This window comes from Coenobita brevimanus, chromosome 93 (genome assembly GCF_032717465.1).
Source record: "Coenobita brevimanus isolate Jiangsu-jjx chromosome 93, ASM3271746v2, whole genome shotgun sequence".
Lineage (NCBI taxonomy): Eukaryota > Metazoa > Arthropoda > Malacostraca > Decapoda > Coenobitidae > Coenobita > Coenobita brevimanus.
Window position 1 is genome coordinate 58,151,975 of NC_137046.1, and position 18,202 is coordinate 58,170,176.

At 42.1% G+C, this 18,202-nt stretch overlaps 1 protein-coding gene across 1 annotated transcript; it reads right to left on the bottom strand.

Annotated features, from left to right (window-relative positions):
• Positions 1-419: 419 nt before the first annotated feature.
• Positions 420-17,876, bottom strand: LOC145412451 (uncharacterized). Its single transcript, XM_080282336.1, has 10 exons — positions 17,682-17,876; positions 13,742-13,864; positions 12,502-12,627; positions 11,644-11,769; positions 10,197-10,317; positions 9,346-9,515; positions 5,090-5,376; positions 3,068-3,269; positions 2,365-2,592; positions 420-1,358 (listed from the first exon to the last, which is right to left on the bottom strand). The coding sequence occupies exons 1-10, from the start codon at positions 17,874-17,876 to the stop codon at positions 1,260-1,262; spliced, it is 1,677 nt and encodes a 558-aa protein (XP_080138462.1). The 3' UTR covers positions 420-1,259.
• Between the last annotated feature and the right edge of the window lie 326 nt (positions 17,877-18,202).

Consider the following 18,202-nt stretch of genomic DNA (forward strand, 5'->3'; position numbering starts at 1 on the left):
CAAAGCAAAGGTGGCTGCCCACCCCACCTCAGTCAGAATAAATCATCCTGTTTTGGTGCATGTTTATGTCAAGGAGTTTGTGACCTATGCTGCTGTACCAGAGCTCTAGCAGAAATTTATGCTGCTTGTTGTCTTCATGCTATATGGATTCCTGCAGTTTCTTCTACTACAAGTGAACAGATGGGAAAGCTACCACCTCGACCAGGGACACAACAAAAACAAACCCTTCTCCCCAACCCAACAGAGAAGTTATTTCACTGCAGACTCCTAAGTCTATAGAGCAGACATGTTGTCAATAAATACAGTAAAAGACTGATTCAACAGTAAACATGACCATGTGCAATTAAAATGATAATTAATTCCACCATAAAAAATATACATTGCAAGGGGGGCCTACCAATAAAACAGTAAAGCAGCTCTGAATGGGGAAGAGTGGCAAGGGTTCATGCAAGTTCTTGTTTCCCACTTGTTCACAGCTCCAAAGAGGAATTCAAACAAGTGACCCCGTGGGAAGTATTTACAAGCTCCTTTACGCTTAAACTGTGCTTAAGACTGCCTATATATAGATTTGTCTTCACACATACACCTACCAATGTCAAACTAGACAGAATATAAAAGTGAAAAAATAGAAAAAAATCTGCTGACAATCACCTGGTGCTGTACAGAGACATTTATCAAAAATATGCGTACAAGATCCTTTAAAAATATTGATACCAGTTCAGGCAGACAATGACTGTGGTCCTCTTCTGTGTGGGAAGTGGGTCACATGATGCCGTATTATCATCAGCTTCGGAAGTTTTCTAACACCTGCATAGCACTTTATTTTGCCAATTACATTATCATTCACTCCTATGGTTTTTACAGCTGATGGACTGACGATGTGGTAAATAAAGTGCATCTATAAATAAAAACACCCCAACATAGTATATACGTGGATGGTTAGCCTGTGAGATAGAACCATAACCTTGGAGCCTTGAATGGTGATTCAGTGAATGTTTGGTCCATGTTGCTGGTGTTGCTGGGTATGCCAGTGACAATTCTTTTGCTGTGCTTTCTTCTTCTGCTTTCTATACCTACTTCACACCATCTTTGGATGGAAAAAAAAGATCTGAAACTGCATAAGTGGCACAGAAGAAAATACTGCATTATTACACCAGATTCTGAAATAAACTGATACCGAAGAGATGCAAAAGAGCCTCCTTAACTAATGGAAATATAGACACATACTGCCTCTGGTCTCAGTTGGTGATGGTGGTTGGTCATAAAGACTCCAGTTCTGACAAACACTGTCGCTGGTCTTCCTCCAATTTGCTCAGCTTCTGCCCCAAAACGCTCACACCCGATGTCAACTCCAATATCTGTATGGAAGACGTCAAAATCATCATCATCATCATCATCTCTCTTTTTCTCACCCACTGCCAGGGTTAGGTGGGGTCCAAAAAGCAAGGAAAAAGAAAAATAATACACTAGGGACAGAACTTGTCAAAAGCAGGACTAATGTAATGGTCACTGTGAAATGAACTAAAATAAACTGGACTTTATTCTGGATGGATTGTTGCACTGGAATTACTATTTGAAAAACTCCTGTTTACGGCAATATCAACATATGCTCCAAGGTCAGAACGGATGATGAAGAAAAGGAGAGAGTCTGGGATGATTTGATATGTGAGGCTATTGGTACAGTGGATGATGAGACAGGCATTCGGGGAGGGATTTAAAGGGTCATGTGGTTGTAGCAGCACAGGGATATGAAGCTGTTCAAGGAAGACAGCATTCATAGGCTCAAGGGTACTGAGGTGATAATGATTAAGTGGATGTGTAGTACGTCCTTGAATTACAGGCCAGGGGGCATTGGGATTGTGAACCAAGAGTTGAGGTAGGATGGGACATGAATGTACCAGTATCAGTGTTGTGATGAGAAGAGGCAGACTGAAATGGTTTTGGCATGTGGAGAGGATGTAGGATGACAACTGGATGTAGAGGGTGAGAGGTGTGAACACGGGGTGGAGTTGTGACAGGTGGACCAAAAAGACCTGGGACAAGGCCACTGAGTGTGACCTCAAGGATCAGGGACTAAGTAGGGAGGCTGCTACAGTAGTGATCGAGCAGCATGAAGAACTGCCACTGGGTGACTAAGGCTAATGCATGCAAGCATTTAGGAGCCTTTATAAATGAAACAAAATGAAACCAACAAATGGGCTTTAACTCCTTCAATCTGTGAGGTTTCCCTTCAACTGAATGAAACAATTTGGAGATAATGGAGTAAAATCTAATGCTGCATTTATCTATTTATTTGTCTATTTTCATTTTTTTTGCTATCAACTCCACTTTAATAAATTATGCAATTGCGTGCTGTACTCTAACCTCTGGGCCACCATCCTGCAGTCTAGTCAGTCCTGTGATAAAGGCAGCAAACTCATTGTGGCGGCGAGTGAGGTCATGGAGGCGAGCGCGGAGATGAGCATGTGTGGCAGATGGCACTCGATCCGCCTCCAAAGCGTCCCGTTGAGCTGACAGCCGCTCCATCTCTGCCCCGCGCACTTCAATACGGTGTCGAAGCTTCTTAATCAGTTGCCCATATGTCCGCAGTTTCTATCAACAATAAGTAATCTCATTTTTAGGGTTTTACAGATCCTTAACCCCTTCAGTACACCAAATTTCACATGGAAAGCAATCTCTCAGCCTTTACAAAACACTCCAAATGTGTTTTCATTGTCCCATAATGGCAACATTGTTTGTGGGATGAGAAGATTTATGATTTGTAAATAAGTGGCAAAATGTAATCGAGTCAGATCAGATCATTTTTCTACACTTCCTATGTGATCTCTCTTCAGTTTCAAGGCAATTAATAGCAATCTGGTACAAAAAACAAACAAATAAAAAATCTGATCGGATTAGGTAAAATTATATGATGAGATACAACCAGAAATGAGTTAATGACTGTTGCACAGATAAGGGAGCCCGATACATGTACGTTAGCATCTTAAAATTTCCACACTTAAGGTGGGAATACCTACAAATGATGACAGTTTTACAAATGAAAGTGAATGTTAACAGTCTGGCTCACCTGCTTAAGCTGAGAGCACTCATCAAGATACTTAGTACCCTTGTCTGTCAGCTGCATCTGCAGCGCTGCCAGCCGGGCTCTTAGCTGCTCCACCTCTTCCTGGTGTGAAGCACGCAACTGGCCCACCTCCTGTGCCCCTGCCTCACGCGCTCGCACTCCAGCCTCCTCTGCTGCTTCACGCTGCTTTTGTGCCTCACTCAATCTGAATCACAGTCAAGAGGAAAAGGAAGTAGTTTAACATATGTTGTATTTTATCCATACACAGCTGACCAAACCTTATATTGCTTTTCTTCCTGCTTCACTCAGCCTATTTATTTTACCAACATTTACACAAACGGAAAGCAGATGAGCAATTACAACAATGCAGGTAATCAGATGAAGCACCAAAATTTACTACCACTATTGATATACTACACTACTGCCTAACCTGATAATGCACTGTCCTAAGTGAAAATAATTTTAGGTACGAATTGTGTTCCAACTTGAAAGATTATCTTCTTAAAACAAAAAAAGAATAAATAAAAGCTGCAAATAACTTCCAAAATGTATCTGATGTGATTAACTGTACAGTACCTGTAACTATGTATTAAATACAGTTTAGAGAAATAAGTTGTGGTAGGTGGGGGCGCTCACCATCCACTCACTTGATGTAGTGCTGCTTTGGGTGTCTGCCCTTTCCTCTCTTCCATCCTTCCTCTTCTGTCTTTTCTTCCTTCATTCTTTCCTCGTCCTTCTGCCTACGGATGACTTTACACTTCCTCTTCTGTCTTTCTTCCTTCATTCTTTCCTCTTCCTTCTGCCTATGCATGACTCTACACTGAGTGACAAGCCAATTGGTTCCCTGTATGCCAGGAAACCATTTACTATGCTGGGTGGTAACCATAACACCAAACTATGGTGCCTGGTGGTTTAGTGGATAATTAAGGAACTCTAATCGGACTGAGCCTGTGCAGGTTTATATCCAAGGGGTGGTTGGGGTTTATTGCTATTGTAATGCCTCTCAGGGACAAGTGAGGTTGGTACTCTCATCCTAAATGTCAAGACCAACTTGCCTTGCCCTGGGCTCTTACGCTTCTCATGGGGCAAGGATTAGATGATGGATGGATGGATAGAGAAACAAGTGAAATACGGAGGTAAATGCTAGTGTGAATTGTACCAGTTCTGGACCTTCACTGCTTGCCTAATAACAAACAATAATGTATTACATGACAAAGTTCTTAGGTTATCTAATAGCTTTACAGAGGAAAACGTGTTAAGTGAGAGCATGATAATACAAAATTACACTCTAGTAAGAGCTACCTAGCATGGGCCAACTGGTCTACTGCAGTTACCCTTTCTTCTTATGCTCTTATGTACAGTACTGGTACTGCATTATCACCATCAGCATAGGGATGTACTTTGTTTTTCAGTCCATGTAATGTCAGACAATTTTACTCAGCTTTGGGGAAACATTTTTTTCTGAAAGGGTTATAGGAAAATATTAACCGTAATTAAATAAGGTAGTATTCCCGAGGCAAATGGGAATCTGAAGACAAGGAGTGCTAGGACTATTAACAGTATAACCACTTACTGAGGCCTCAACTCCAACAGTCTTCCTTTGCTGCCCTTTTCCTGTTTCAACAGAGAATGAGAGTACTGTTCTTAGCAACAATCAAGAAGCAAGAGGGTGACTTCTTACTCCTGCAGTAACTTGGACCATGGTTGATCTTTGAGAATCAATGGAAACTAGTTTTTACATATTCTCTATCACTATGGAATTTTTTTCCATCTACTTTTATAGTCTGAGACAGCTATTCTTCAGTTTTCCATTATCCAAGGAGTGGCACAATGCAAATGAAATTGTTCCTTCAATGATGAAACCCACAAATTAGCAGACAGAAAAATGAAATTTAGTAAGGCAAGAATACTGTCTCAATTTTTACTGTAGCCACTGCAATGTACTGTAATTTAATTTGGGTTAGATTCAACTCTCAGACTGAAGAGTTCAAGACAATGACATAAGTGAAAAAATATTACTCATACTTGTTTTTGAGTTGGTCTATGCTGTTATGGAGGTCTTTGTTGACTCCAGTAAGCTGATCTAGTTGAGACTGCAGAAGGTGAAGGTCCTGTCGCAAAGTTGAGACAGTCTGCCTCTCCCGCCTCAATGACTCCTCCAGCCCACCCAGTCCTGCCACGCGCCCCTCCAGCACAGCTCGTTCTCGCTCTGCCACATGGAGCTTCTCCCTCACATGCTCCACCTCTGCTTCTGCCTCACTCTTCACTGTATTCTGCCCTTCCTCCAAAGTTCGTATTGTTTGTTCCAGTTTCTGTGAGGAAAAATGTTTCCTGGCATTAAGCTATAAACATCATCATCATCATCATCATCATCATTATCATCATCATCCAGACCTCCTTTCCCATCCTAAGGCAGGGTGAGGAGTGGCAACCAATTAAATGGGCCACACATCCATTCACTCATCATTCAAGCCCATAAAATCCTGACAAAAAATAAATAAATAAAGTCACCACATTTTTGTAGCTTTACATATACCTATCTGATAGAGCCAGTCTGAATGCTGCCATGTTAAAAAGGGGTGTCAAAACCCTGGTTATGTGCTTCTCTGCACAAAATTCATCCAGCCAGCTCGGTCTCTTGTCAGTCCTTTACCTCACCAACTTCCATACCTCTCTTCTTCACACACTCATCCACCATATCCCTCCACCTTCTTCTTGGCCTACCTCACCTCCTCCCTCCTTCAAATTTGCTCAGATATACCTCTTTCACCACTCTGTTGTCATCCATTTTCTCCACATCACCATACCATCTCAGCAGACTCTCGATTCTGGTGTCCACAGACTTCCTCACTCTGCATCTTTCACATATCACATTATTTCATATCCTATGCACTCTCTGTACTCCACATACATTCTTTGGCAGCCCCATCTCCACTGCTTTTACTCCTGACTTTTCACTTTCATGTCACACCACAGTCTCACATCTGTATATTAAAGTTGGCACCAACACTCATTCATGTAAGCCTCGTGCAGCTGCAACACTCAAGCCTCTGTTTCTTGTCAAGGCCACCATAGCACCAGCTACTTTCCTTCCTTGTGTCACTCTACTTTCCACTGCTTTTGCACATTTTCCTCTCTTTTCTGTCACAGTACCCAGGTATTTGAACTCTCTAACCAATTCCAGTCTCTCTCCATTCACACTGGGGGTTACCTTCTCTCTCAGTAACCATCACTTTTCTCTTTTCTACATTTACTCTCAAGGCACGACACTCACAGATATCAGCAAACCTTTGCACTAGTCTACCAAGTTCTTGTCCAGAATTTGCAAGTAGTACTGCATCATCAGCATACAATGAATCTGAGATATTCCATCCATCACCATTCACTACGAAAGCCATCCCTCTCTCCATTACTCATGTTTTTACTTCTCTCATCACCCCATCCATATATATTTTGGATGACCATGGGGACATCACGCAACCTTGTCACAAGCACACACCGATCGTGAACCAATCACTTAGATGCCCATTTATCCTTACACATGCTTCACTACCTCATAAAAACTCTTGACGGTACCTAGCAGTGTACCATCTACACTGTACATGTGCAAAACCTTCCACAATCCTCCTGTCTACTTTGTCATATACTTTTTTCAGATTCATGAATGCCATAAACACCTTATAATCCTTCTCACAAGCCTTCTCCACTATCTGTCCAACTGCAAATATTTGATCCACACATTCTCTGCCACTCCTAATGTCACCCTGTTCATCAGTCAATAGGACTTCTTATATCTCTCTTACTTTCCCTATAATAATTCTCCCATATACCTTGCCTACCACATTCAATAAACTGATGCCATGATAATTCTTGCACTCACTTTGCTAGCCTTTATTTTTGTACAGGGGTATAATCACAGCCTTTTTCCACTCTGCTGGCACAATTTCACTCATCCATGCCTTCTTACATATCTCCAACAAGCACTCCATTCCACTCTCTCCAGTACAATTAATCATCATTTCTGCACCTCATTCCAAAGTAACTTCCTATTTTCAGAGTAACTGGCATTCATTTTTCTCCCTAGATTTTCATTTACCTCCTCCTTTTTCCTCTTCACTAGTCTCTTTACGTGCTTCTTGTTTTCAATAAAATCATTCTTATTTCAAATGACCCCTTGTCCTGTAACCACTCTAGCCACTTCTTCCTCTTTTCCTTCACTGCTCTCTTAACTACTTCATCCCATCATGCTGTACCTTTCTTCTCTGTTGTTGCTCTTGCCACACCACACACCGCTTTAGCATTCCTACCTAAGCAATCCCTATATGCTTTCCACAGGTTGTCTACATTATATGATTTGACAAACCTCCACATCTTCCTCTCACTGCCCTTGTATCAGTAACACTACCCAGCACTGATTTCTCTGCAAGCATGTACTCAATCAGGCTTCTTTCAACACAATCTCCATTCCCATTATACTATGTACTGTATATTTATGTGCAACTTTGTGTTTGAAATAAGAATTACAAATGCACAGCCTCCTTTTCTGACACATGTCCTTTGGTCGCTTCCCAGTATCATTCTCTCCTTGTACTCCATTACAACCCATTATATCATTCACAGGACCAGTGCCTACTCTCCCATTCATGTCACTCACTACCAACAGTTCATAACTTCTGGGCATTTCTCCTACTAGCTATTTCATTCAGCTCATTCCAAAACCTGTCTTTCTCTGTCTCACTCCTGTCATCATGTGGGGCATACGCAACAATAACTGCCACTTTCACCTTCTCAAACTTGAACTTGACATACACACATCTCATGCTGACACATTTGTAATCTCTTAACCCATTCTACCACACTTCATTCATCAACAAAGCAACTCCTTCCTTGCATCTCCTTCACCCATTCATGCCCGACCTTACACACTTTACACCCTCTCACTCCATGATTTCACATTCTTTCATCTTTGTTTCACACGATGCCATCATGGCATATCTTGCACTCCAGAACACATTCACCGCTTCCACTCTCTTGCTCTCCTCATTCACACCTCTCACATTTCATATGGACATGCAAATCTGCCCATTTGGTTGGAGCCCTGGGCATGTATTGGGCCCTCTGAGACTCCCTAAAACGTTTGCCATTATTTAGTGATTTTAGATAGGGGAATCTGGGGTACACTTCACCTGGCCAAAAACCCCAGTTATATGGTTACCACCCAGCACAGTACAGTAAAAACTCAATTAACCGGCATCCGATGCATCGGCACATCCGTATAACCGGAATGCAAATTCGATCCGGCATGGGGTTGAAAATATTCTGGATACCGGTCATCCCCCTATAATTCTTGATTAGTTCTGTACAGTACAGGATAAAGTAATGTATGCATCTAAGTTTTCAAAATTATTTTGGCCTGCAACATATGCTAAATTTCTCTTTAAATAATTTTTGGTAATGTCCGGTGGTTTGTGTTCAGTCCTGTAAAATTTCTCTTGCCATCTTTTTTTGTGTATTGTAGTGTACCTGTACTATATCTAATAATGAATATTGTACTTTATGAAATAAAGTCCCAAGTTTGGTACTGTTTCATTTGTTTGACCTCCCAGAAAACTTCTAAGAGTAACATTCTATTATCCAGAAAATTCCACATCCGGAATGGAAGAATCCCCATGCATTCCGGTTAATTGAGCTTTTACTGTAAATGGTTTCCTGGTTACTGTACAGGAAACCATTAGGCTTGCTGCTCAGTCCAGTGACCATAAGGCAACACTACACTGAGTGAGTGGATGATGGGCACACCCACCTAACGCTATAAACAAACTGAATATATTTTTCAATCCAAAGTGATATTAGCTCCTTTTAGGAAGAAGACTGTACACCTTCCCCCCTCTTACTACATACACACACTACAATGGTGTTACGGATTTCATTCTGATGCAGCTAAAGGCAGGCGTGAAAATGACTGACAAGATTAAAAAAAAGCATGGTCAAAAAAAAAAAAAAAAAAAAAAAAAAAAAAAAAAAGGGGTTTTACACCAGGTATCCCTGAAGGGCTAAGGCGTTGCCCCTAGGCAGAGGACTTTGGATTGAAGTGTGTAGCATTTTATGACCGGATGCCCTTCCTGATGTCTACCAACGACCCTTGGGTGGATTCGATCTTCCAACCCTTTGGTCAGAGTGGAGCTCTCTAATCCTCTGTGCCATGGTAGTAGCAAACAAGACAACAGTTGAGTAGTAACAACTGGCTATGACTGGGAAAAAATTGCACACTCTCTGCCTACCTTGATTTGTTCCTGCAGCTGTGAATTCTGGAGGGTGAGTTGATGTGAGGATGTAAGGTGGGCCTGTCGCTCCTCTGCTACACTACGCTCCACCTCCAGCTGCCTGGCTTCCGCACCCTGTCTTGCTGCTAATGCTGCCCTTTGTGCATCCTCTACCTCTCTCTCCAGTTCTGATTAATGCAGATAATCTAGGATCTCTCTCTCTCTCTCACATTAATGCGGATAATTTAGGATCTCTCTCCCTCTTTGACTGATGTGGATAATTCAGAATCTCTCCCTGACATATACAGTACACATAAAATAATTTCTTTGAAATAAAACTAATTCTTGCCCTCTGCTGCTTAAAATTATACTATCCAATGGTTACTGTACCGTATCAGACGCTACTAATGCTGGTTCAAACAGAAGAGACTGGTTAAGTTTGTACTCTAAGCATCAAATAACAAGAGGCCATGAAAAATGAAAATAATAATCCAACCATCCATCATCTCAACTTTTTGTGTTCCATCAGGAAAATAGTGCCCCAGGGCCAGGCTACTCAATCCCAGAATCAACGTTGAGAGTGACCTTACTCATCCCTGAACAGCATTATGACAGAAATAAAACTCCACCATCCCTCAGATGTAAACCCTTTCAGGACCCATCCAGTACGAGCACTTCAACTCACTAGACCACTAGGCAAGATCTGATCATATGGTTACCACTCGGCAAAGTAATGGTTATAGTAAACCACATAGCTTATTACAATGTGTAGTGTCACCTGCAGCCAATGCTACATCTAGCAAATGGATGGTGTGTGCCCCTGCCTACAACCTGCGAATTATTAAAACAAAAACAAGAGACTCACTGACCTTGGGCTCGCTTTGTAGCTGCTGCTGTCTCAGATTCTTTGGTCTGCCGTAACTGAGCAAGCTCTGCCTCTGCTGCAGCCAGCTGCACTCGACACTGCTGCTCCACCTCTCGAACACGGCTCTAGAAGTCACCCACTCATTTATCAAAATTCTACTAAACTACAATGTCACATCTAGGGTGTGAAAATGAAACTGCTAAATATGATAAAAAGTTTTTATGGTTAGTGGAAAGTATATGTGGGGAAGGAAGGTTTTCTATGTATGTGATTAAAAAACATTGTGAAACAAGAATGACACCTGTCCCATAGCCATTCCATATTTACTTGAATGGAGTTACGTGAGAGGTCAACAGAATAGTTGTAGTATGGAATTTGAAGCTGGTGATAAATTGTGATGATTCATTAGCCTTGGATGGATGCTGGCCTAAGAAATGGTAATCTCCACATTCAAAACCAAAGCCCTAGGCAGGGTAGATGACAAATATTTCAACCATCCATACATCCATCATCCAATCCTACATTGCCCCATGAGAAGTGTAGGGGCACGGGACTAGGCAAGTTGGTACTGACATTTAAGATGAGAGTGACCAGCCTCACTCATCCCTGAGTGGCATTATGTGAGCAATAAACCCCAATCACCCCTTGGATATAAACCTTCACCAACTCAATCCAACTGGAGCACCATAATTATTCACTAAACCAAAAGGAGCCAAATTTTGGTTATATGGTTACTACCCAACATAATAAATGGTTTCATGGTGTACAGGAAACCATTTGGCTTGTCACTCAGTGTAGAGTCACCCACAGGCAGAGGGAAGAGGAATGAAAGAAGGAAAGAAAGACAGAAGAGGGAGTGTAAAGTCAATCGTAGGCAGAAGGAGGAGGAAAGAATGAAGGGAAGAAAGTCAAAAGAGGATGGAAGGAAAGAAAGATGGAGAAGAGGAAAGGGCAGACACCCAAGAGCATCACTACATCAAGTGAGTGGATGGTGAGGGCTCCCATGTACATCCAGCACAGTACATAATACCTTCATCCTGAAATTGGGCTTACCGTAAGGATACAACAGATTCAGCACAATGTGGACTCTCTTCAAATACGAATAAATACACACCATTTGTGTGTACACCCTCCCAAAAAATTATTGGCACCTTTGGGTATGTTGGTTGTGTGAAAATGAGCAACCTCTGCACACACACATGAGTCTATCAAGGTGATGCCTCAAAGCATATACTGCCCAATAAGTGAATCATTTTGCAAATCTGAGTTCTAATAATTGCCAAAGATATTACTTGCACTTATACTTACAGGATGTCCCCATATATCACAATGCTTCATCCATATTTAAGAATGATATGTGCCGTAAGAGTGCCAAATAATTTTTGTGCAGGTGTACATTACACATGACAAGGTGCAGGGAAGAGAGAGCAGGAGGGGAGTGAAATAAGTACCTTGATGAGCTGGTATTGGTGTCTCTCTGAGCTTAATGTGGTGGCAAGCTCCCTGGATGTGGTGCGCTCCTTCTCTAATTCTCCACGCAGGCGGTCCACTGTCACACCCAGCTGGTCCCTCTCAGACTGAAACAAACCAGCACCTCATTCATATTACATTTTATCATTAGTTCACTGCTGCACTCAGTCTCTCTCACAATAAGCACACAAATACAGTATACACATTATTACTTACAGGGAAAATTCATGTCCTGTCAACAGTACCTATCTGTTACTAAGCACATAATCCCAGAGCTCATCAAGAATACCCACACCATCCAAGCATTAGCCGCTTCTACCCTATTATCAACATACCGGTACATAACTTCTTTAATCCGCATTTTTTAATCACCATGTTTCTTACCCTACCCAAAATATTCAACAGACATATCCCAAGATAATAACTGCATTCATTCTGATCACTTTTACTTTTGTACTCCCTGACCCATCTGGTGTTGTGATATAGGGACAGGTGGCTGTGATGTCAGATCTCCCTTCAGGTGATTCCTGCCCTTTTAGCATGAGGGATTTGTACACATCATACTCCACATAAACCTGTTATTTTATCTGTTGTATCATCAGGCATGAATTAAACAGAAATTATGCGACCAAATTTTGGAACTACTCACCAACTCCTGAGGTCAGGTAGTTTTTCATAAGGGAACCTATTTTCTCTATCTATCCATTGGTTGACAACCACAACCAGTGAGAGGTGGCTAATTTTTGGAATGTCCTGAGGTTCTTTCCTCCTCTCGGCCACCACCCATTGAAGCCCACAAGTCACAGTACATGAATAACAAATCGCTAAAATATGAGTACCTTGAGTGTTTCAAGAGTAGTTTCGTGAGACAGATGCGTGCGGTGTAACTCCTCCTCTGCCTGCTGCTTTTCCCCAATCACTTTCTCCCGTGCCCTATGCCCAGCCTCAAGGTCCTCTTCCAACATCTGCAGATGCCAAACAAATAAACTGTATTAGCAGAGGCAGCAGAACAATGATCATACAATCTAAGCAGGATACAAAGCAAATATCATACAGCCACTCAAGTAGGATGAGGGTGTTTGCTTGATGCAGTCCTGTTTGGTGAACCAGTATTGTTCACACATGTACAATGTCTGGCTAAGGTTTTGTTTTCGCAGGATCAAATTACCAACCAAATATCAAAACAATTTTCATTTCACGTACAGTTGAGTAATTACTGACGTAATGTAAATTAAAATAATACAGGTACTGTAAGCGGTATGATTTTTTTTTTTTTTTTTTTTTTTTTTTTTACGTCCGACTCTGGGCAAAGGCTTCAAGGCGTATTCCCAAGTCCCAGTAGTCTTCCTTGGGGCCCATTAGTCCTCTACATCTCCACATGTCACCTCTTCAGCATTAACACCCACTGTCCTTATTGAATACATGCTAGGGCTGTCTCATACAGGACTGATGTACTGGTATAAGTGGGGATACTTTTATGACATGTTGGCGAGTCATCTGGTGGATCAGAAAAGTCTGCTTTTCATGAAATTCAAATCCTAAAACTGTTCCCTGCCCCTGCCGGGATTTGAACCTGGGTCATTTAGGACTGCAAGCGGCCTCTCTACCGATTCTGCCACCGCCTCCCGCAATTGTGTGAAGGGAAAATATTAAGGATCTGAAGAAATGAAATGAGTCAACTTAAAAAGCTGATACTATGGGTAAGAACAGCACATACAATAAGTAATAGCTGGATATACCACAGTATTGATAAGGAGAAAAAATACAAGGTCTGCTGTGTGATGCTGTGGAACCGATAAACACACATATTAAAGCAATATGGTCATGTGGACAGAAATGCAAAAAGACAGGGAAGCTAACTGTGTCAGAAAGAGAGGCAATTCACGATTCTGCAAGTGAAAGACCTCCAACTATTGTACATGACAAACAAAATTGAACAATTTATAGGTGAAAGAATTCACAATAAGAAAATTACTCAAAGTAAAGGAGATGCCCAGGGACTGAGCTACCTGACATTTTTGTCATGATCATCACCTTTGGAGGAGGGAGTATGACATAAACAACCATACTATACCATACCTTGATCTTCTGCTGCAGATGTAAATTGGTCTGCTGTGCCTTCCTCAGCTGCTCTCCCTGCCTCTCTTGTACCTCTGACAGCTGGGTCTCTAATTCCATTCGTTGTCTCTCAACTTCTCGCACCTTGCAGCAAAAAGAAATGCACACTTAAACAATGTATACTCACAGAAGCACTATAACAATTACATCTGTATAGTTCCTGGTACAATACAGCAAAACCTCAATAATGTACACACCTAATAAAAGCAACGTACAGTACATCAGATTTTCCCGGACACCTAATGGTGAGGACAGCTGCTTTTGGTCAACAATGCCAATGCAAACATGCATGTTGGAGCCATTACTAATGATACCATGACTGCATATACTGATAAATCAGAATGCTTGTTTAAACAAACTTGCAGGCTAGAAACTGACTAACAAGTAAATTATAAATAAATTGTAGCTACTTCTTTACTAGAAGCAGGCCCACAAATAACACTGTCTGTGCAATGTAGTCTTAAACAACACTGTGAGGTCCTTGTTGACCTTCCCATTAATAACAGTGTAGTAACTGGATATATATCCAGACTTCTGCAAAGAGCACCCTATGCCAATGCCCAAATCAATTTCATAATTCTCATTTCCAATGTACCTTAGTCTTGTGTTAATTAATTTAGGTATGGCCAGGTGGAAAGGATGGATTACAGGATTACACAGGAAAGCAAACAGCAACAGACCTTATGGTCCTTTCGAGGCTGCTTGTTAGAGAAAACTATGACTACAAGATCTAACTCTACATGTTGAAGGATAAGGATAGTAAAGCAAGAAGGCTCCCCCCACCACCAAACCCTCCAGGAAAAAGTGAGAAAAACCACCATGCAGCATGGAAAAACTGACATGGAAATTTTATAGGAAACACTGGAAAGGAAAAGTCACATTCTATAATACTTTATCTATGAGCTACCCGATAGAGTAACCTGAAAGAGAAAGTAAACAAATAAAATAATAGTTACGGCATGACATTATAAACCGGTTACATTGAGTTAATGGGAAGTCTGTGGATATAACGTGGAAGCTACACACTGCACAGTGTGTATGTTTAGGGGTGGTGCAGCAGCCTTGCCTGGCGCTTTTAAGGTAGGCAGCAGTCAATCAGGTAATAGCTCCATTTGCTCCACTGAGACAAGGAACTCTCCCATGTGGGACAAGTACACAAGTTTCATCCTGAAGCAGTGACCCCTGGTACATTAAAAAAAATCCCGATGGTGGTCACTTGACTAACAGGGACCCTCAGTGATCCACAGCCCATCACAGGTTGAAAGTAAGAGTAGTGACTGTTAACTCAGGGTTATCTGTGCAGATCCTAATCTGTGCTTATATTGCTTTCTTTGCACTGGGGAGATTGAAAAGTATACAGGACGGGTGTCTTAGATAAAAGGGGACTGCACAGTGCACAGTGTGGGTGTGCAATGCACAGAGTGGATGTTTAGGGGTGGTGCGGCAACCTTCCCTGGCGCTTTTTAGGTAGGCAGCAGTCAATCAGGTAATAGCTCCGTTCACTCCACTGAGACAAGGAACTCTCCCATGTGGGACAGTACACAAGTTTCATCCTGAAGCAGTGACCCCTGGTACATTAAAAAAATCCCGATGGTGGTCACTTGACTAACAGGGACCCTCAGTGATCCACATCCCATCACAGGTCGAAAGTAAAAGTAGTGACCGTTAACTCAGGGTTATCTGTGCAGATCCTAATCTGTGCTTACTGTATATTACCTCATTTGCTTTGGGTAAATCGAAAAACGTATAATGACGTGATGTGACACTATGTTAAATTTATGGGGTGTCCTGTAGACACGAGGGGACTGCACAGTGTGGATGTTTAGGGGTGGTGCGGCAGCCTTGCCTGGCGCTTTTAAGGTAGGCAGCAGTCAATCAGGCCCTAGCTCTGTTCACTCCACTGAGACAGGGAACTCTCCCATATGGGACAAGTACACAAGTTTCATCCTGAAGCAGTGACCCCTGGTACATTAAAAAAAAATCCCGATGGTGGTCACTTGACTAACATGGACCCTCAGTGATCCACAGCCCATCACAGGTCGAAAGTAAGAGTAGTGACCGTTAACTCAGGGTTATCTGTGCAGATCCTAATCTGTGCTTATATGGAGAGTGAGAGACTAATGAAGAAAGTGTCTGTGAGTGAGGTGGACAGGAGGGAGGGGGAGACCAAGGATGAGGTGGAGTGATGGAGTGGAGAGAGATGAGAAAGGAGGAGGGTGTAAGTTGGGGAGAGGGCAGCGAAATGGCAGGGGACAGGGTGATATGGAGGTGATTTTTTTGTGGCCACTCCTTACAGGATTAAGGTGTCTGGCTATAGACAGATAGATACTGTACATACATACAGACATACAAACATATTACATACATAAATAGATGGCACTGGACACTTAGCAATGCCTAAGGGTCACACATGTATCAAAGATATTACGTGAAAGGTGAAGTACTTAATTGCTTGCTATTTGAAGAGTGTATCAATGATCAAGCTAAATACTACTAATGGAATCAGTCTACAATCAGACCTACTGTATATGCAAGAGCCATAAGAAAACCAACTAGCTAACAGCTGGGACCAAAAGAATTCTTTGTATGCAGTAAGACCATCTTGCATGCTGGGCATGTGTTCCAAAACACCACTTCTTCCATATAACTGGCACTATAAACTTATGGAAACTGCAGACAACTTTATGGGTAGTACTGTACTGGAATTTTAATGGTCACTTTTTCTGTTTTTGTTAAGTAACCCTAGTCTGTCTGGCTGAAAAGACCATCTTTTTTGTGTCAGACTGAATATTGTGGACTTTATAGTAAAATTAATGTATATATACAGATATATAAAACAAGGACTTTTTAACCCTTTAAACGCGGATCGTCGCGTTTGCGACGCTCGGCGAAAAGGACATAACGGCGGAGTGTTGCGTTTGCGATTCTAGTAAATTTTGAATAACTGCGGGCAGGCAGGCTCCAGCTGGTATTGTCTATCAGTACCACCACCCTTTAGCTACAATTAGCATACTTTACCTTTGTACTACTGACCTCCGTTGTTGCCAAGTATTGCGTTTTTCCCCCCTCCCCCCCCCAACCACGGCCCGGCCAGCCTGGCTGTGATACATGGCAGCACTCTGACTGCTCAGAACTGTAAATCTGCGCTCTCCTCTCACAAGCAGTTTATGCTAATAGGAAACACTTGTTTCCCCAGTTGTAACACTAGCTTTTTTTCGCACGGTTTGCCCCTGTTTAGCGTCAGTTTACCGCAGGCTTTCAAAGTGACATTATGGCGAGTTCTAGCTCTTCCGAGTCAGTGCAAGCGGCCGACAGGAACGAGAATAAAGTGACGGGCGTAAGGCAGAATAAAAAGCGCACCAAGGTGATCTTTTGGGAAGTAATATGATTGAAAATAATGTAGTATACATGTTTTTAGCTGTGAAAATGGAAATGTTTGTTGAGTGACGGGAAGACCGCCGCCGCGCTGCATGTCGGCCGTACGCTCCGTTGATTTTAGCCTTATTTTCAGTGCTTATTGTACAAATACGGATTCCAAACTACCTTTACATTGTAGTATAAAGTTTACTGTGACAGAATGAGGCTGTGGTAGAGGGGAAACCGGGTTGCTGGAGGTGTGAAAGTGAAGATTTGGTTACCCAACTTTGCAAGTCTCCACAAGTCCTTGGGTAGTCCACGAAGGCTCAACACCTGTCTCTGGAGAAAGCTGAATGTAAGTACTATCTGCCATACCAAGTATAATGTTCTAGGGTTAATCTCTGATTTTTGGCTAATATTTTCCTACAGGTACTCAGACCGCGATACAACCCCGCCACTCGGGGGGAGTTGACTGTTCACGGCCGCGTTTAAGGGGTTAAATAAATTAATATCACTGCCAACACCAAATCATAACTCTCTCCACCTGAGCTTGATACTTGAGTCGCAGTTCCTCCATTTCCCGGGAGTGCCTCTCCAGTGTAGCTGCCAGTTCAGTCTTCACCAGGGCATTCTCATAGCGGTAGGTGGCCAGGGAACGATGCAGACTTGCCTCTCCCTCCTGGCCAACTAGTGGTGATGGTAAGCTGTCCACCAAGGCCATATCATCTAGGTCCTCCATTAGGCCTATGCTAAAATGAAAGGGAATAAGGTTGCTAAATGATACTTATACAGCAATAAGGGACTAAATAGGAAGGCTGCCACAGATCACACAACATGCTTAGCCTCCATTAGGCGACCAAGGCCGACACACACCAGCACGTTGGAGCCTATATAAATTATTCGATAGGAACTGGATTCAATAACAATAAAACACACATCACAAGGGCTAATTTTACTTGAATCAATTCCTGAACAAATCTAAGAATCTTTATAATCTACCTGATCATCAGTGACTTTCAGCTTCAAAGTGCATTCCTATCCTTTATTTTTAAAATAATAATACAA

What these genes read in the sequence shown, in the direction of transcription:
- LOC145412451 (XM_080282336.1), bottom strand. Translation starts at nt 17,876, where the DNA reads ATGGAGGACCTAGATGATATGGCCTTGGTGGACAGCTTACCATCACCA. An exon ending in AGCTACAAAGCGAGCCCAAG is followed by an intron (nt 9,516 to 10,196) that starts GTCAGTGAGTCT and finishes TGCATTAATCAG; the next exon opens with AACTGGAGAGAGAGGTAGAG. An exon ending in ATAGACCAACTCAAAAACAA is followed by an intron (nt 3,270 to 5,089) that starts GTATGAGTAATA and finishes ACTGTGATTCAG; the next exon opens with ATTGAGTGAGGCACAAAAGC.